Source organism: Odocoileus virginianus, chromosome 10 (genome assembly GCF_023699985.2).
Source record: "Odocoileus virginianus isolate 20LAN1187 ecotype Illinois chromosome 10, Ovbor_1.2, whole genome shotgun sequence".
In the NCBI taxonomy this organism is placed as follows: domain Eukaryota; kingdom Metazoa; phylum Chordata; class Mammalia; order Artiodactyla; family Cervidae; genus Odocoileus; species Odocoileus virginianus.
The window spans coordinates 59,737,076-59,757,320 of record NC_069683.1 but is presented as its reverse complement, the minus strand read 5'-3'; the positions used below and the strand labels follow the sequence as shown (position 1 = coordinate 59,757,320).

Genomic DNA, 20,245 nt, shown 5'->3' with positions numbered 1-20,245 from the left:
ATAATCTAACCAATAGGGTCAAGTGTCTCTGAAATCAGAAACTGGACGTCATGATCCATCATGAGCAGAAACGCAGTTTTCCCTGTTAGTACTTCTCCAGGCCTGGGAGCAGGAGCTGCAAGAAAGCACAGGAGACGCCTGGACACCACCCCTTCCCGGCGAGTGCTGCAGGGCCTGGCTGGGGCCCAGGGCATATGGAACAGGGCAGTTTTCAGGGGTGTCCATGAGACCTGGACCATAAAGAAGGCTGAGTGTGTAAGAACCGGAGCTTTTGAAGTCTCTTGAGAGTCCCTTGGATTGCAGAGATCAAATCACTCAATCCTAAAGGAAATCAACCCTGAATATTCATGGGACGGAATGATGCTGAAACTGAGCTCCAACACTTTGGCCAGCTGATTTGAAGAGCTCACTCAGGAAAAGACCCCGATGCTGGGAAAGATTGAGGGCAGGAGGCGAAGGGGACGAGAGGATGAGATGGTTAGACAGCATCACTAGCTCAATGGACATGAATGTGCACAGGCTCCGGGAGATGGTGAAGGGCAGGGAAGCCTAGCATGCTACAGTTCTTAGGGTCGCAAAGAGTTGGACACGACTGAGCGGCTAAACAACAACAGTGGCTGAGCAAGGATTCTGCTTCTGTGTAATCTTTACAAGGAGCTGCCTCTAGGGGTTTCAAAAAGTCAATCTTCTCATACGGTTCTCTTGGCTCACCTGCTTTCAAACCAGACCTTCATCTAAGCACCACCAAGGACACAGCTTTGGTCTGCATGGGGAAAGTGGTAGGAACAACAGAAAAAAAGCTCAGGGTCTCCCTCTGGGCAGGTGGCCCCACCTGAAGGAAAACCAGACATCTGTTTGCGCTGCATTCCACAGACAGTGAATTCTGCAAGTCCAGTTTGAGGGTCCAGCCTTTCTACCCTGATTGATGACGACCCATTTCACCCAGAATAGTTTCTCTTTGCAAAAACTGTATGTCATTTGTCAACAAGAATCCTTTGCGTCTCTATGAGCATGACTGCTTCTGGCTGGCTTCTAAAGCACGGAAAACTTCCTTCCCTTTGTGGCTCTACACTCTTACTTTCTTTGTAAATGTCCAGAGGCCTTTAGGCAATGCAACCCTGAACAAGGCTTTTTTCTGCCTCACTCCACAGTAGTGATAACAAAGGCCTCCTTGTTGAGGGGGAAATGAATCAAGGTAAAAAATGAAGTGAGTTTCCTGGCAGAAGCGAGAGACACAACAAGAGCCCTGATCACCTGCTCCCCAGCTTCGCCTTCACCGTTAACTAGTTTGTTCCCTAAGACCAGATCCAGGATCCACAAACAGACCCACGTCACAGGCTCGGGAGTCTTCTTCAGGTGTAGATGGCAGAGGACATGCACAGCTGGGAGTCACCCGTCCTTACTTAAGCTGCACTGCCAGCTTGTCAATCCCCTGCGCATAACCATTTTGGCTATAGCTTCGAGTTCAAACTCTGCTTGGTTTTCAAGGCCACTACACTCAGATCCTTCCTTCAGCTGTCACCAGTCTCACTGGTCCCCTCGGCATTCCAGCATCCCATGAACATGCCACCCTCATTCTCCAAGGCCCCGTTTCACACTCCCTTCCCGAGGTCCTCTAAAGGTCACCCCAAGGCATCTACCTCTTGGGGTTACTCCCTCTAGAACACCTCCCCCTACAATGGCCTGCCTGCCCCCAACAGCCACGGCAATTATGATCGAAAGCACACAACTGAGAGCTTAAACTGCCCAGCAGCTTGCGGCAGTCATTTAATAATTTAATAAAAGCTGGTGCATCCAGCAATTCCACTCCTGGGCATATATGCAAGCAGAGCTGTGATTCAAAAAGAGACATGCACCCCAGTGTTCATTACAGCATTCTGTACAATTGCCAAGAGATGGAAAAACCTAAATATCCATCCACAGACGAATGGCTAAAGATGATGTGATATATATGTGTATATGGGGCTTCCCCGGTGGCGCAGCAGTGAAGAATCCGCCTGCCATACAGGAGATGGAGTTCAACCCCTGGGCTGGGAAGATCCCCTGGAGGAGGGCATGGCAACCCACTCCAGTATTCTTGCCTGGAGAATCCCAGGGACAGAGGAGCCTGGCGGGCTACAGTCCCTAGGGATGCAAAGAGTCGGACACAGCTGAAGTGACTGAGCATGCATGCATATATATGTGTGTATATACAAATAATGTGTGTATATATAAATAATGGAATATTATTCAGTCATTAAAAAGAATGAAATACTGCCATTTGCAGCAACATGGATGGACCTACTGATTATCATACTAATTAAGCAAGTAAGTCAGAAAGATAAACACCAAATGATATCAGTTATATATGGAATCTAAATACGACACAAATGAACATATCTACAAAACAAAAACAGACTCACAGATACACAGAACAGACTTGTGGTTACCAAGTGTGGGGGAGAGATGGGGGAGAGAAGGACTAGGAGTTTGGGATTAACAGATGCAAACTATATACACATAGGATGGATAAGCAAGATGCTACTGTATACCACAGTGAACTACATTCAATATCCTGTGATAAAACCATAATGAAGAATATATATATGTAGAAATGAGTCTCTTTGTCATAACTGCAGAAATTAAACACAATACTGCAAATCAACTGTACTTCAATAAAATTTTAAAAATGCATATAGGCTGGGGCCCGTGTCCCGGAAAGCTTGGAGCTGGGCACCATCCGAGTCCTTGCTCCTTTCTGCAATGCGGCCTGCGTTCTCTCGCTCCCTCCTTGCTGACTGATGGAGAGACTTGGCATATCCTCTGGGATGCTGTCACTGCCAAGTTTAAAGAGGTCCTTCCAAAGTGGGTCTCTGAGAGCTCCCGACGATTCCCAGGCCCTCTGAGTGTCCTAAGAGGAGGAAGCACTCACTGTCCCCTCTGTAGCTGGCAGTGATGCTCTGGGGTCTGCAGGCCAGGTTCCTCAAAGCCTTCACTCACTGCAAAAAAAAAACCCCAAAAAACTCCCAGGTGTCACTGCGCCCAAGTGCAAGACTTTCCGCCAGGTCCACGTAAGCCAAAACCACCTAATGCCTTCAAAAACAACTTAACCGACGAGATGAGAATAACCTCCTCTAACTTTATAACAGAGATTTTAACCACAGGCAACAGAACAATTCTGCGACCTCCACCATCCTTTTCAAAGAGCTGAGGAATTTACTGAGTGGGCCAGCGTCCTCAGAGTCAAATGTAAGCAACCAAGCTTTCCGATCCTGGCAGGACTGGAGGTTTCCCCCGGGAGTCAAATACTCCACTCCAGGAGACAGATGCCCTAGAAACGAGGTCTTAGGAGGAATCTGGAGACCCCATGGCCAGTACCAGGTAAATAAGGGCTGATCTGTTCACAGGCCCTCATGTGAAGCCAAGCTCCCTCCCTGGGGTAGCCAAGTCACACTTTTGAACCTGAGGCCTGGGGGAAGATGGGTCCCAGCACCCCTGGCATGAACACCTGCACACATTGTAAAAAGAAACGGGACCCTCCAACACTAAACTGAAGGCACATACCTGAATAGGCCTTCTCACTTACTTTCCCCCAAGGAACCAGTATTTGAAACCCAAGGTGGGAGCAGGAAAGGTTTCCAAACTTCCCAGCCTCTACAGGGTATGGTCATCCTGGGTACTGAACTTGAATTTGAAGCCTTGGACGAATCCAGCCATCATAAAGTACATGTACACTAAACACACCTATTTAATTTAGACTCTCCCAAGGTGGAATTTGTGATGAATAACTTTCTCTAAAGTTGTGTGAAGTATAGCTCTGTAATGCTTATTTAAAAATATCTCTGAGATATTATCAGTGTGAACCAAAATGTGAATGTATGCCTAACCTTTAAAGTAACAGCTGAGTTCAACAAGGCACTGTGCTGGGAGCTATAAATAACAAAGAAATGAGTAAGACTGTCCTTGGCCTTAGGATATTATGATTTGGTTCTGAAGACAAGGTGCACACAGCGATCCAAATTTCACTGCAGAGTAAGTGCCCTGTTACAGGGACACAAAGTTTTGGAGACTCAGGAGTAATTCCTTCCTACCTGTTGATTGATGGAGGTGATTTGGGAGCTGAAACGACAGGGAGAAAGAGACCCCAAAGCCGAAGTGGAAAAAAGGAGGAGCCTGTTAGTCCAATTCAGGGTGAGGAGAGGGTGCTGGTGAGCAAAGATGAGCCTGGAGAGGTAAAGGTAAGGCACAGGTACTAAGTGACCGAGGCGCCTGGGCACTTTAAGCGACAGGGAGTTCACTGGCGCCTGCGTACGGGTAAGGACAACGCAAAGCTGCATCTACAGATCCAGGATCCAGCGTTTAAGGGAGGTTTTCAAAATCCAAGAGTTATCATATGATCCAGCAATCCCATCCCTTGGCATATATTTGGAAAATTCAAAAAGATACCCGCACCCCAATGTTCACCACAGTATGACTTATAACAGCCAAGACACGGAGGCAACCTAAATGTCCATCAACAGGGGAATGGATAAAGAAGATGTGACACATAAGTGCAATGGAATATTACTCACTCATGAAAAGAACAAAATAATGCCACTTGCAGCAACATGGGTGAGCCCAGAGATTATGGTTCTAAATGAAGTCAGAAAAAGAAAGGCAGATCCCAAATGGCATCACTTACATGTAGGATCTAAAACATGACACAAATGAACAGAGAGACTTACACACATGAAAACAAACTTATGGCTACCAAAAGGGAAACAGGAGCAGGGGAGGAATAAATTAAGAGTTTTGGATTAACAGATACACACTACTAAATATAAAACAGATAAACAAGATCCTACTGTCCAGGGAATTATATTCAATATCCTTAAATAAGCCATAATCGAGGGGCTTGGCTAGTGGTCCAGCAGTTAACACTCCATGCCACCAATGCAAGGGGCCAGGGTTCAATCCCTGGTCAGGAACTAGATCCCACATGCCCCAATTAAGAGTTTGCACACCACAATGAAGATCCCGCATGTGCAAATATGGCACAGCCAATTAAATAAATATTAAAAATAAACCATGATTGAAAAGAATATGGCAAACAATAAATACATGAGTGTGTGTATATATAACTGAATCACATTGTTGTACACCAGAAGCTAACACAACATTGTAAATGAAGTGTACTTCAATAAAAATAAATAAAAGCCCTAGTGCATTATAAACACTACAGAAATGGAAAATAATTTAGAATTGCGTGGTTCAGCTTTCAACTATTACCTGTCATATTCCTGATAGTCAATCACCTCTAATGAAATACTAAATTAAATAGTGTTGGAGAACTCTGAATTCACTGTGTAAGCCTTGGTGCTGAGTCTACCTCCTGTTACAGAAGCCAAAAGGTCCCCGCTCTGTTCTAGCAGTCAGAAGGACCTAGATGTGCCAACTGATGTTCCAATCAAAGACTCAGAATCTCGAGGAAATGACACAAAAACAAAGGGCATTGCCAAAGTGTCTATAGTAACAGAGTCTCCAGGAGTTTAAGAGCAGCAGTGGTGTCTATGGTGACCGCCAGAATCACAAGACAAGTAGTCTAGCCCTGCCCGAGTTCCCAGTATATCTTCACCTAAAGATACCCTGCTCACTTTCTGAGCCTTTCCATTAATATGTGAACTGCCCAAGGTAATTCCAATAAATTCTTCTATGGCTTAAGTTGGCCACCTGATGCAAAGAGCTGACATTAGCAAAGACCCTGATGCTGGGAAAGACTGAAGGCAGGAGGAGAAGGGGACGACAGAGGATGAGATGGTTGGATGGCATCACTGACTCAGTGGACATGAGTTTGACCAAGCTCCAGGAGATGGTGAAGGACAGGGAAGCCTGGCGTGCTGCAGTCCATGGGGTCGTAAAGAGTTGGACACGACTGAGCAACAACAACAAATTGCTTAAGTTAGCCAAAGTTACTTTGTGCAGCTTACAATTGAGAACTTCTGATAGACATATACCATATGATACCACTTATAGGTGGCATCTAAGAAAATTATACAAATGAACTTATTTACAAAACAGAAAAAGACTCACAGACATAGAAAACAAACTTACACATACCAGAGGGGAAGGGGAAAAGGGATAAATTAAGAGTTTGGGATTAAAATATACACACTACTATATATAAAATAAACAACAAAGACCTACTATATAGCACATGGAACTATACTCAGTACCTTGTAATAATCTATAATGGAAGAGAATGTAAAGAAATAATATATTTATACATATATGTATAACTGAATCACTTTGCTATATACCTGAAACTAACACATCGTAAATTAACTAAATTTCAATAAATTTTTTAAAAAGAACTTCTGATACCTACCTTATTAAAGAAATTAATTGTTCTGACACCTATTCTAAGAAAATAACACTGTTAATATCTAAAGTACTACATGACTTAGCACAATCTCATGTCTATTAACCCAAATATCCTTGCACAGAACCTAGAGTAATCCCTGCAGTTCCTCCAAAGTTTCTCCATCTGGAGGGCCTTTCTCCCTATATGAGTTGAGTCAAGGAAACTCTTACCTTCAGCACACACTTAACACTACAATATACACCCTGACTATCCGAATGCCTCTGGAAGTCCTCCTCTAGCGCCACTTCCTCCAGGAGATCATCTACCCCTCCTCTCCCAAATTTTTACATGCCACTCACCTGTGTTCCCATCACAGTTCATGCACACTTATACCACAATATATTAAATTCCCTATGTATTTAATTTTTTTAGTCCATCCCCCTAATAACTTATAATTGCTAACAGCAGGGGCCATGTCTTATTCACCTCTGTATCTCCAGTTTCTAGCAGGAGAAGACCAAAGTAAGTGCTCAGCACAAATTTATTGAATCAATGACTCATCCGCACACATTCACGATAAGTGAACGTAGCAGTCTCTAGCATATAATGGATACTCAATGAAAAAGAAAAAAAAGGGAAAATGTTAGTCACTCAGTCGGGTCCAACTCTACAACCCCATGAACTATATAGCCCGCCAGGCTCCTCAGTCCATGGAATTCTCCAGGCAAGAATACTGGAGTGGGTAGCCATTCCCTTCTCCAGAGGATCTTCTCGACCCAGGGATCGAACCCGAGTGTCTTGCATTGCAGGCTGATTCTTTACCATCTGAGCCACCAGGGATACTCAATAAATATATATTAGTGGAATTAAGGTACATGTAAAAATAACCAATTACAAACATATTCTCAATTTTACAGAGCTTAACTCAAAGGTGAGTTCTCTTTCAAACTACTAAGGAAACCAAGGCTTGGTAAAAGCTAGTGGGATAAAAAAAAAGATAGCCATCTAGTGCTAAAACAGGTTAATTTCAGGCATGTGTGCGTGCATGCTTAGTCGCTCAGTCATGTCCGAATCTGCAACTCCATGGACTGCAGCCCTGCCAGGCTCCTCTGTCCACGGGGATTCTCGAAGCAAGAATACTGGAGTGGGTTGCCATTTTCTTCTCCAGTGGATCCTCCCGACCCAGGGATCAAACCTGCATCTCCAGCATCTCCCACATTGGCAGGTAGATTCTTAACCACTGGACCACAAGGAAAGTCCTAAATTTGGATTTTAATATCAAATTCAAATACTATGTAAATATCTTCACTCAAATGGCACATAATATTATAATTCATATTTCACATTGATGTATTTGCTGTTTAACTTACTTAAAACTAGAAGTATCTGGACTTCAGAGATTCTTTTCCTCTATTGTTTTTTTAAAACCACTTTATTAAGGTGTTATTAACATGTAAAAGGCTATACATATTTAATGTATGCAATTCAATGAGTTTGGGGATAAGAATACACCATGAAATCATCACCACTATCAAGGTCATGGGCATATCCATGACCTCCCCAAGTTTTCTCTCACCCTCTCTGTTGTTTGGTGAGAGAGTGATGTGTGCATGTGTGTGTGGTAAGATCTCACATTAGACCCATTCCTCTTAGCAAATTTTCAATATGCAAAACAGTACTGTCAGCTCTAGGCACTATGCTGTATAACAGATCCATCTCTAGAACTTACTTACTTGGATCAGTTTCAATAAATAAGCCTTATATTAATTGAATGACTGAAATTTAAATCATCTTTAAACATACATATTTGCTTATCTCAGGACCACAAAGGGATTTCTTCAGGTACCCTGGCTCACATTTTGTTCCTGGTGAGGAAGGAAAAATTATTACTAGCACGTAAGCTTCAAACGTGTTTCTATCACTGTATGCAGACAGTAAGTACTTAATGTTTGGGGAGCAAAGGAAAACAAACAGGATGAAGAGCCTTAAAATAAACCCCAAGACAGAAAATAAATGTGCAGTTGTGCTCCTCATGGCTCCCGCTCACCCACACTGTGGCGAGAAGGGCAGCCCAGTCACGCCTGGCCCCATTCCTTCAGCTTTCCAGCTCTTACAGGCGCATGCTGCTGCGGCTGGGTGACACCCAGAGGACTGCCAGGCGGCAGCGTCCCGTGGGGACCGGGGCTCTCGAGAGGCAAGTACATCTCATCACACTCACCCAACTTCACAAATCAACAGCGGCTCATGAATGAACTACACAGTGTAAGCAACCAATATCCCCCCACCAAATTAAACATCCCTTTGGTAATAAGAATATAACCATTCAACCAGAAGCTACCATTTATTGAGGACCTATTAAGTGCAGAAGACTCTTGACTGTTCCTGAACTGCAAGATCAATCCAGTCAATCCTAAAGAAAATCAGCCCTGAATACTCATTAGGACTGATGCTGAAGCTGAAGCTCCAATACTTTGGGCACCTGATGCAAAGAGCCCACTCACTAGAAGAGACCCTGATGGTGGAAAGGATTGAGGGCAGGAGGAGAAGAGGATGACAGAGGATGAGATGGTTGGATGGCATCATGGACTCAATGGACATGAGTTTGAGCAAACTCTGGGAGATAGTGAAGGACAGGGAAGCCTGGCATGCTGTAGTCCACAGGGCCACACAGTTGGACATGACTGAGCAACTGAACATTAAGTGAACGGGTGATATAAAGATTACTGAATTTAATTATCACAACTGTATTCCCGTTTTGTAGACAAGGATGCTAGGCTCACAGTGCTTAAGTCATGCCCAGAGTCACAAAACTAGCCAGCAGACCAGTCCCTCAGCCCGTCCAACAACAAGTTCTTCTTACTAAGCAATCCTGCCTTCCAAAGAGCAATCAGTCATGCACACAATTTTTTAAATCGAATTATAGTTGAGGTACAATATTATATGTTACAAGTGTTCAATACAGTAATACACAATTTTATAGGTTATACTCCATTTTTAGTTATAATAAGATATTGGCTATGTAAGCTAAGTATATCCCTGGAGCTTATTTTAATCATAATAATTTGTACCTCTTAATCCTCTCCCCTACATTGACCTCCCCCCTGCTTCCCTTTCTTCCCACTGGTAACCACTGGTCAGGTTTCTCTGTATCTGTAAGTCTGCTTCCTTTTTGTTATATTCACTAGTTTGGGGTACTTTTTAGGTTTCACATATAAGTGGTATCATATAAAGTGTTTGCCTTTCTCTGTATGTGTTATTTCACTTAGCATGCCCTCCAAGACCATCCATGTTAGTGCAAATGACAAAATATCGCTCCTTTTTATGGTTAAGTAGTACTCCCTTGTGTATATATATCACGCCTTCCTTATCCATTCCTCTGGTGTTGGACACTTAGGTTGCTTCCATATCTTGGCAACTGTAAACAATGCTGCTATGAACACTGGGATGCATGCATCTTTTTGAATTAGTATTCTTGGTTTTTTTTGGATATATACCCAGGACTGGGATTGTAATGTATACTTAATTCTTTTTTTTAACTGAAGTCTAGTTAATTTACAGTGATTCAGGTACACAGCAAAGTGCACACTTGATTCTAAGTCTTCTCTTCCTGCCTAACTTCTTATGTCAATATTAGAGGAGTTGTAATGAAATGTCCTTGCTTGTGAACAACGGGAAAAGGCTCAGAGAAAGCTTCCTTCTCTCCATATATGCCTGCATAAATGCCCATATATACAGGCAGGTTTGTGCTATTTCTTATAAAAGCTCAGAGTTAAAGAGAGCAAGCTGCTGCCAACCACTGGAGCACCAAGGCAGAGGATGAAACCGCCCCCCCCACCTCTCCTATTTAGCCATCTATTGTTTTCATGATAGTGCCTCCACTTTGACAATGAATTCCAAACCTGTGGTGTGTCAAAGTACTCAGGGACATTTTTAAAATGTCACCTCCCAGTCCCCAATTCAGACCTGTAACATCAGGATCACCTGAGGTGTGGACCAGAAATGAACTGTGGAGAGCCACACTTCACAACTGATTTGAATGCAGAATCAGGGTTGGGAAGTTTGGACTTCTCTGTCATATAAGATCTTGTACAACACACGAACTGAAAAGTTGCGGTAAGCTGAAATTTTATAAATCAATAACACTTTAAGTCAAAACATGTTAGATTTATGAACCAAAATGATGATGAACAATTAAAAGTGACAACTTTTCCTAAAATTAGCCAACCAACTAATCTGCATTTACTCCTTTAAAGTGAAGAATTCTTTGCATAAATTTGTTACTTTTTAATATATTTATATTTGAAGTTGATAGTTTTGGTGCCCCATTATTTCATAACTGCTAACCTGAATGACTGGCTAGCATAAGGGAATATGGCTATTTCAGTTACATCTAAAATATTGTTATAAAGATACAATAACGAAGCGATCATACAAAAAATACATCTAATTCAACATGATGAGAAAAAGCCTGGGAAACTGCCTACCATATTATACAATAAATATGTCTACCTCTGAAACTCGGAAATTACATAGCTAACTATGTCACCAAGCCAAACATGACAAGCATCTATCTAATTACAGGGAAGGAAGGCATAGAAAGTAACATTATTGAGCACAATACGGTACAAACATTACCTCTATAATTCTCACATCCCTGAGAATTAGGTTTCATTAACTCCTTTTTACCTAAACAAAAACAGTAATGACACTGTGAGTCACAAATCTCAGAGCCTTAAGGTTGAGATGCAAACTCAACTTGGACGGTTCCAAAGTACATCACAGAATTTAAATGATATTTTAAAACACATAGGTATTTGTGATAGTACCTGGGTGTCTTACAACTCCTTTGAGTTACAGAAGATTAAGGGTCTGTGATCTGGATTAGCAGCACCATGCAGAATCACTCGCTAATTCACTCATCTCACTCATCTTCCCTGTTGGTTCAGTGGTACATAATCCGCCTGCCAATGCAGGAGATGCAGGTTCATTCCCTGGTTCAGGAAGACCCCCTGGAGAAGGAAATGGCTACCCACTCCAGTATTCTTGCCTGGAAAATTCTATGGACAGGGAAGCCTGGCAGCCTGCAGTCCCTGGGATCGCAAAGAGTCAGACATAACATAGCGACTAAACAACACATCTATACATTTCACAAAGATCTATGACGTTGAGTATCTGCCAGGGCAAAAGAGTGCCCAGTACGAGGCTTGAGACAAACATGACCCCATGAATCGCAGCACGCCAGGCCTCCCTGTCCATCACCAACTCCCGGAGTTTACTCAAACTCATGTCCATTGGGACAGTGATGCCAACCAGCCATCTCATCCTCTGTCGTTCCCTTCTCCTCCTGCCCCCAATCCCTCCCAGCATGAGGGTCTTTTCTAATGAGTCACCTCTTCGCATGAGGTGGTCAAAGTACTGGAGTTTCAGCTTCAGCATCAGTCCTTCCAATGAACACCCAGGTCTGAACTCCTTTAGGATGGACGGGTTGGATCTCCTTGCAGTCCAAGGGACTCTCAAGAGTCTTCTCCAACACCACAGTTCAAAAGCATCAATTTTTCGGTGCTCAGCTTTCTTCACAGTCCATAGTAAATGGCAAAAAAGCACAGCTGGTCTGGCTCCAGAATCTATAGTCTTTGCCACTCAAAAAGGAAAAAAGTGCTCCCTTTTACACTTTTAAAAATTATTGAGAACCCATAAGTTTTTGTTTCCAGAGGTCAAATCTATCCACATTTACTGCATTAGAAACTAAAATTGAAAAACATTAAAATTGATGTTAATAAAATACATGTCAACCATTTAAAAACAATAAACCCACTATAAGTTACACATTAGGAACACTTATTTCTAAAACAAAACGCAGTAAGAAGAATGGTATTGTTTTATAATTTTGCCAATTTCTTTACTGTTTGGCTTAACAGACGACAGCTGTACTCTAACATTTGCTTCTGCTGTCAATCTACTGCTACACAATTTTTAGGCGAAGTAGATGAAGAAAGTCTAGCCTCATTCAAATACACCGTTGGAAAAAGTATTTTAATACCCTTCTCATATATTTGTGACTATTCTTTGGAACCAAAAATAGTCAAATACCAAATAGTATCAAATACCAAAACACAAGAAGTAATAATTCTTTAAAGGTAGTTGCAATGTGCATTATAAAACCATATCACAGACATTTCTCCAAAGAAAACACAGAGATGGCCAAAAGGCACATGAAAAGATGCTCGACATCACTAATTATTAGAGAAAAGGAAATCAGAACAACAATGAGGTATCACCTCACACCAATCAGAATGGACATCATTAAAAAGTCTACAAATAATAAATGTCAGAGGTGTGCAGAAAAGGAAACCCTCCTGTACTGCTGGTGGGAAAGTAAACAGGTGAAGCTACTATGGAGACCAGTTTGGAGGTTCCTCAAAAACTAAAAATAGAGCTACCATATGATCCAGCAATCCTACTACTGGGCATATATCCAGAGAAAACCATACTTCAAAAAGATACACATACTCCAATGTTCACTGTAGAACTATTACAATAGCCAAGTCATGCAAGCAACCTAAGTGTTCATCCACAGATGAATAGATAAAGAAAATGTGTGTGTGTGTGTATATATATATATACACACACACACAATGAAATGTTGTGTGTGTCAGTTGCTCAGTCGTGTCTGACTCTTTGCAACCCCATGGACTGTAGCCCACCAGGTTCGCTGGTCCATAGAATTCTCCAGGCAAGAATACTGGAGTGGCTGCCATTTCCTTCTCCAGGGACAACAGAATGTTACTCAGCCATAAAAAAAGAATGAAATAATGTTATCTGCAGCAACATCATGGACCTAGAGACTGTCATACCAAGGTAAAGTCAGACAAAGATAAATATCATATGATATCACTTATATGTCCAATCTTAAAAAATGATACAAATGAACCTACAAAAGTTGGAAACAGACTCACAGACTTAGAAAACAAACTGATGGTTACCAAAGGGGAAAAGTGGAAGGGAGGGATAAATTAGGAATCTGGGGATAATATATACACACTATTATATGTAAAATAGATAAATAACAATGACCCACTGTATAGCAAAGGGAACTATACTCAGTATTTTATAACCAATATGGGAAAAGAATCTGAAAAAGAATAAACAGAACTGAATCACTTTGCTGTATACCTGAAACTAACACAACACTGCAAATCAACTACATTTCAAAAAAAATATATATATAAGCTTTTTAAAAAGCCATTTCAGGTGAATGTTTCCTGGATATTTCTCTATATTCTGTTATGTCAAAACCTATCAGTCCCACCTTTCACTTTGGAATTTTCTTTATCAATGCAGAATTTGCTAACATCATACATTGGTCATAGGAAAATAATGGTTCATTGAACAATGCAAAATCTTCCATACATGGAAATATTTCAAGTAAGCAATATCAACAAAATCACATTTGTTAATACACCACAGATCACAATCATCAGAAAAGTCATATATTGGGTAGCTGTCAAGCTCACGGTTGGCAAATGCAAGTTTTTCAAAATTCTAATTTGCACTTGAAAGCTTGAGTTTTACCAGCAGTAACAAATACTGTCCATTGATTTTCTTGATGTCTCCCTTTATTCACTTTTGAGAAAACAGCAGCTACCAAATACCTAACTCAGAATAACCAGAGTTTGTCCATTGTTCTTTCAACTAAACCTGAGACAAGCTGCTCGTTACACTCAGGACTCGACTGCTTGTCCCACAAGGACGCTTCTTCCCTTTGCAGCAGAAGTGCTTTATGTGTATTTCCCACTTGATCACACAACACTGAAAAGATGTGCTTGAGCCTGGAGGCTTAATAGAACTGATCATCTGTACCCCTTCGACAAGAACATTCTTAACTGAAATGGGCTTTCTGTATCATGTTGGTTAGAAGCAGTGTGATTTCCAGTACAGTCGGACGCCACTGCCTTGATTCATATAGATCTGCCTGCAGTTTTACCCACTGTTGCTTCCGTACCATCAGCACAAACATCAGTACAGTGGAAAAGACACACATCTTAGTAGTCTTAATATTATTATGAAGATAGTTATTAGGTCTCAGAAACCCCCCCCGGTGTTCCACAGGACACCACTTTGAGAAACACTACTCTGTTCTATAACCTCTTCCAGGAAGAGATGTGAAACTTAAGGATAACTTTACGATGAAAATGGCTGCAAGCCAGTCATACCTGAAAATGAGTTACCTCCCTGCCCAGGCAAAGAAAGATGCCCACCGCCCTCAGAAGCTGGTGAAACTTACAGAGAAGACACACACAGGCCCTTTGATGCAAAGCCCTGTTGAACTCTATCAGATGGACGAATCCTGCTGATTAAAGGAAATGCATCTGAAGAGAGAGAGCAGCCTCTCTAGAAAACACCTGCACAGGAATGCATTTTCTTGCCCTTGAGGAATTCTTACAAAAAGAAACACAAATCAACAATGATATGTGATTGGCAAAAAGCCTCCATGAGATTACTTTTAAGAGATGGGGAGAAAAGAAACTGTAATAACTAGCCCAGCAGGAAGTCAGGCAACCCTTGGACAAAGGGAAGGATGTAAGAAATGACTGAAAGGAAAAGAGAACGGTGCTGTCAAGCCAAAAGACCAGAGTATTAGAAAGATTTAAAGAATAAAATGACGGAGAAAATATTTACTAAATGGAAAGGAAGGATGTGCTACACTTTTCATTTTATTTTGGCAAATCTGCTTCTTAAACAATGTGTATTGATGCTTAAACAATGTGAGAATCCAGGCTCTGCCATATATTAAATTACCTGAACTGGAGCAAATGAGTTAACTTCTTATTGGCCATTACATTGGTATTAATAATTGGGGATAACAGGACCTACTACATGGGGCTGTTATAAAGCTTCACTGAGACAAGGGCTACAAGCAGTTGTTCCAGCACAAAGTATATGCTCAATACATTTTGGCTTCTTTTATGAGAATGGGGAAATGGAACAAGAATCATGGCTGTTGGATGGACCTAGAGATCATCATACTAAGTGAAGAAAATTGGAAAGGGAAAGACAAATATCATATGATATCATTTACATGTGGAATGTAAAATATGACACAAGTGAACTTCTCTCAACTTAAATGAACTTCTCTATGTCAGATGTAGAGAACAGATTTGTAGTTGCCAAGGCAACTGGTGGAGGGATGGATTGGGAGTTTGGGATTAGTGGATCCAGACTAACATAAAAGTCAGAGCAATTTCTACCTTGTTTGCTGGGACACTCACAGCTGGAGCCCTGAGCCACCATGTAAGAATTCTGACTATCTTGATACCGAGGGAAAGGCCACTTGCAGGAGCTCCAGTCTGCAGACCTAGCCTTGAAGTGCACCCCAGCCCAGGAGACAGGTTAATGAAGGAAAGAGTCTCCAGATGACCCAATCCCAAATCATCCAATCACCTCCGGCCTCTTCTCAGCATAGGGGACAGAAACAAGCCATCTCTACTAGGCCCTGCCGCAGTCCAGACCCATGGTATTGACTGTGCACCTTACTTCTATTATCATTACTTTATACAGCTGAAATAATTATACAGCTCACCATAATGCAGAATCAGGGGGAGTCCTAAGCTTGTTTCCCTGAAACTAGACAGCCCCATTTGGAGGTGACGGGAGACAATGGCAGCCACTCCCCAGGGCTAGCCTCACCAACACAGATCCTCAGACATTAGATTCTCCGAAAGAACGGGCAACCTACATCCCTCACATGTGCAGTTCACAGTAGGGTTCATGCTCCTCTGAGAACCTAATGCCACAGCTGATTGACAGGAGGTGGAGCTCAAGAGGTAAGGCAAATGATGGTGAGCGCCTGTAAACACAGATGAAGCTTTGCTGGCTCACCCACCGCTCACCCAGTTCATAACAGGCCACGGACCACTAAAGGCTGGGGACCTTTAACAAACCTCCAACTTCTTACCCTCACAATCCCCACTGTCTTCAAGGTTTTGTGTAAACGGTATTGTGCTGCTGGTTACAGTACTTTCCCAGGTGCCTTCATCTAAGCCTACTGTGATTTCAGAAGACATTTTATTTTCCTCTCTTAGTGAAAGGAACATTAGACCACTTCTTTTTGCAGAAACTGGAGTGGAGTTAGGTGTGTTCTGCAGGGAGTTTAATGCACAAACAGATGTCTACTGCATCCACAAGGTTCCATAACTCTGAAAAAGAACATTTCCTAGTCTGTGTTTCTATCCTTCCTCCTTCTTGATCCGTCCCTCAAAGAAGACCCCAGAGAGGCCCTCTTGTCTGCCCTCACATCTTTTTCTTTGACAATCCATGTCTCATCCTTCAGTGTATAAGGAGATCTTGCAAATCAATATGCAAAAGTTTCACATAAATAGAAAGTTCTCATGAAAACAGATACAAATACTTTATAAATGTATACAATGATGCTAAATGCCACTCATAACAAATAAAAATTAAAAATATAACAGTTTTTTTATCAGATGGTAAAATTTGAACAAAACTGACTTGAGAATTTATGGAAAAAAAATAGAACCTCTGGAAGGTAACTTGGCAATATCCATTAAAATTCAAAATGTACTCATATATGGTTATCTTTCTAGGAATTTATATTAAATATATATTAGCACATTTGCAAAGAAGTAGGCACAAAGCTATTAAAGTACTGCCTGTAACAGCAAGCACTGAAAACAAACCTAACATCCCTAAAATGAGGGTTGACTATAAATTAAGAGTTCATATGAATGAACAAATTGCTCTCACATCTTTCAACCAAATTTCCCCCCCCACCAGGATGAACAACCTGGTGGCCGTGATACTAGGAGCCCGTCCCTCAGGAAACAGAGCCTCATGGGAGAACATGACATTCTCTCCTTTCCCCAGACTGCCCAGACAGAAAGGCTGACTCGCGAGAAACCTGGTTCTCAGGGCCCTTCAGAGCACGGCTCCTGTGAGGAAGGGCAAGGCGGGCCCACACATGCTCCGGGGCCCCATGCCCGGGCCTCACCTCCGGAGCAGCCCTTCAGCTGAGCCGCGGCCGGTGGCAGGGAGGTGCCGGGGCGCGGGGCGTGTGTGGGCGCCCCGCACGCTGAGGGCGCAGGGCGGGCCTGAAGACAGGACACCCGCCATCCCCGGCTGGCTCTGCCTGTTCTGAGAGGGGTGGGTGGGGACCGGGTTCATCGGAAGAGCGCGAGACAGCAGAGCGGGGACACCTATCGCGTGGCGCCCACACGCGCCCAGGTCACAGGAGTCCAGCGAGCAGGGGGGCGCAGGCGAGTGAAGGAAGGGGATGGATCCAGGGGACTTCTGGGGCCCTCCTGGTGACGGAGCGGGTGCGGGGGAGGAAGGAGAGCCCCTCGACAGTTCACGGAACACCTTCAAAGGCAGCAACAGCCAGAATGACGCAGTGGGGAATGGCATCCGAGCAAGTCCAAACCGGCGCCCCGAACCAGATGAGCGAGCCCCCCGCCTCCCGCTGGCACAGGCTGGTGCGACCGAGGTGGAGGAGGCCAGGCTGACAGCGCAGCCTCCCCAGGAGAGGAGCTTCTCGGGGCTAAATCCCTCCCCAGGAGAGGGCACCTCAGGGTTAAATCCCTCCCCAGGAGAGGGCACCTCAGGGCTAAATCCCTCCCCAGGAGAGGGGCACCTCAGGGCTAAATCCCTCCCCAGGAGAGGGCACCTCAGGGCTAAATCCCTCCCCAGGAGAGGAGCTTCTCAGGGCTAAATCCCTCCCCAGGAGAGGGCATCTCAGGGCTAAATCCCTCCCCAGGAGAGGGCATCTCAGGGCTAAATCCCTCCCCAGGAGAGGGGCTTCTCAAGGCTAAACCCACCCTGACACTTCCATTTGTTTCTCTCAAGGACCAGATTCCTGGAAGAACCCCACAAACAAATCAAAGCCTCTAGGAATACCCCGGAGAAACCGTAGACTCCCCCCGCCCCGCCCCGCCCAGCCCCGCCTTGACCGCAGCCTGCTAAATTGGTAAGCTCCACGCCCAGATGCCTCACTGACCCACCTTCCAAGTGAAGCGTCTCAGAATCGCCAAGGGGCGAAGTGAGATTCAAGCTGACAGAGAAGTGTCCCTGTGGTATTTTCTCCCCGTCAGTCCACACCAGACCCCCAAGGAGGAGTGGTACGTTTCACTCAGAAACATGTCCTGGTCCCAGGATATGAAGCCCAGTGATGCTGCCTTCAGACAAACAGGGTTAGTTAGTATCCTTCCAGAATAGCACTGGCCAGTGGAACTTGCTGTGATGATTGGAAATGGTTCTTAGGCACTTGAATCGTGGCTAAACTAAACTGAAGGTTTAGTTTCATTTAATGCTCATTAATTTTAGAGGCCACATGTGGCTAGTGGTCACCGTGGCGGGAGGAGATATAGAACTTTAAAAAAAAAAAAAAATTAGACACAGGCCAGATTAAGCTGCGGGGGGAAATCATGGAATTCTATTTCTCTTCTGTGAGGAAGTGAACTTCCTTAACAGTGCAGCATCTGCTCAAGCTTTTTTCCAGCCCTGAACTCTTCTCTGGTCATGACAATTATATAACAATGTGCCTCCAACACATCACAACTCGGAAGGCCCTTAGAGACCCGAGCCCAAACGGTCCACTGTAAGAGGCCACTCCACAATGTCCCTGCCATCTTTACCAGGTGCCCCTAGCAGCAGTGGAACTCAGCATTAGTCCAGCCCCAAAATCCTAGGATACTCTTTCAAAGGGAAATCAGGGACGCTCAAAATAATAAAAAATAAATTTTGCACCATGCTTTACCTCTTATGTGGTCCTTTCACATGCATTATCTCAGGTAAGCCTCACCTAACGCCAGGATATAAGCATTAGTAACACATTTATTTTACACAAGTGAATTAGCCAAGGCAATATAGCTGGCACATGGTCAACATGTACTCTAACCTCACATGTCTTCCAAGGAGTGAGAAGTCAAAAGACAATGGAAAAGTCCTGGTGGTGAAGGGGGAAGTCGTGGAGGAGGGATTAGAGGATACAACTGGGCACATCAGCCAGGAGCCACAGGAATCAAACTGACGTTAATCTCAACTATTAAACAGGAACAGACTCGGTTCCAAAGAGTAAAGCACCTCAGTCTAGGTCTAATTTACGGGGGGTGGAGGCTATGCCCTAAAACAGTGCTTCTCAAAGTGTGGTCCCCGAACCAGAACCAGCAGCAGTGGGCCCTGGAAACTTGTCTGCAGCACAAATTCTGAGGCCTTCCCCAAGCCCTGTTGAAACAGAAACAGCCAGTGGGGCCCAGCAGTCTGGCTTGAAACAAGCCCTCCTGACGATTCCCATGTCCACCCACGTTTGAGAACCACTGAGCCACAATTCTACATCTGAAGCCCAGGCCATTTCCTCTGGGAAGTAAACAACCTGGCCATCAAGGGAAAGGAAAGGGAGCCGCCGGGAGTGGAGTTTGAGACACGTCCTGGTGACATCAGCCCTGATGTACTATACTTTTGAGTAATAAAGGACCATAGCTCAGTCAGTAAAGAATCTGCCTGCAATGCAGGAGACCCGAGGTTCAATCCCTGGGTCAGATCCCCTGGAGAAGGAAATGGCAACCCACTCCAGTATTCTTGCCTGGAGAATCCCATGGACAGAGGAGCCTGGCGGGCTTCAGTCCACGGGGTCGCAAAAGTCAGATAGGACTTAGTGTCTTAGTGACACCACCACCAAGCTCTGATCTAGCTCGGGACCGCACATACCTCCTGTGGTCAGGGCACAGAGGAAATTGTTCTTTACCCAGAAAATCTTGGTTTAGGAGCTTTCCTGTTGGCCCAGTGGTTAAGAATCTGGATGCGAGTTCCATCCCTAGTCTGGAAGCTAACTACATGCTGGGGGACAGCTAAGCCTGTGTGCTCGGCCATGAGTGTGGTCAAAAATTTTTTTTACATAAATTCTAAAAAAGAAAT

The 20,245-nt window shown here is 43.7% G+C and overlaps 1 protein-coding gene across 9 annotated transcripts in view; it reads right to left on the bottom strand.

Annotated features, from left to right (window-relative positions):
- The window catches only part of AMOTL1 (angiomotin like 1), a 208,455-nt gene that overhangs the window by 93,759 nt on the left and 94,451 nt on the right, over positions 1-20,245 (bottom strand). Inside the window, exon 1 of one of the 9 annotated variants that reach the window (XM_020885531.2) lies at positions 5,348-5,438. The exons of 7 other annotated variants lie outside the window; for them this stretch is intronic. Coding sequence is in view for 1 of the 2 variants with exons in the window: in XM_020885529.2 (XP_020741188.2) it covers positions 5,248-5,254 (7 nt within the window). In the remaining variant the exon portion in view is untranslated. One more of the 9 variants, XM_020885529.2, reaches the window with a different exon arrangement.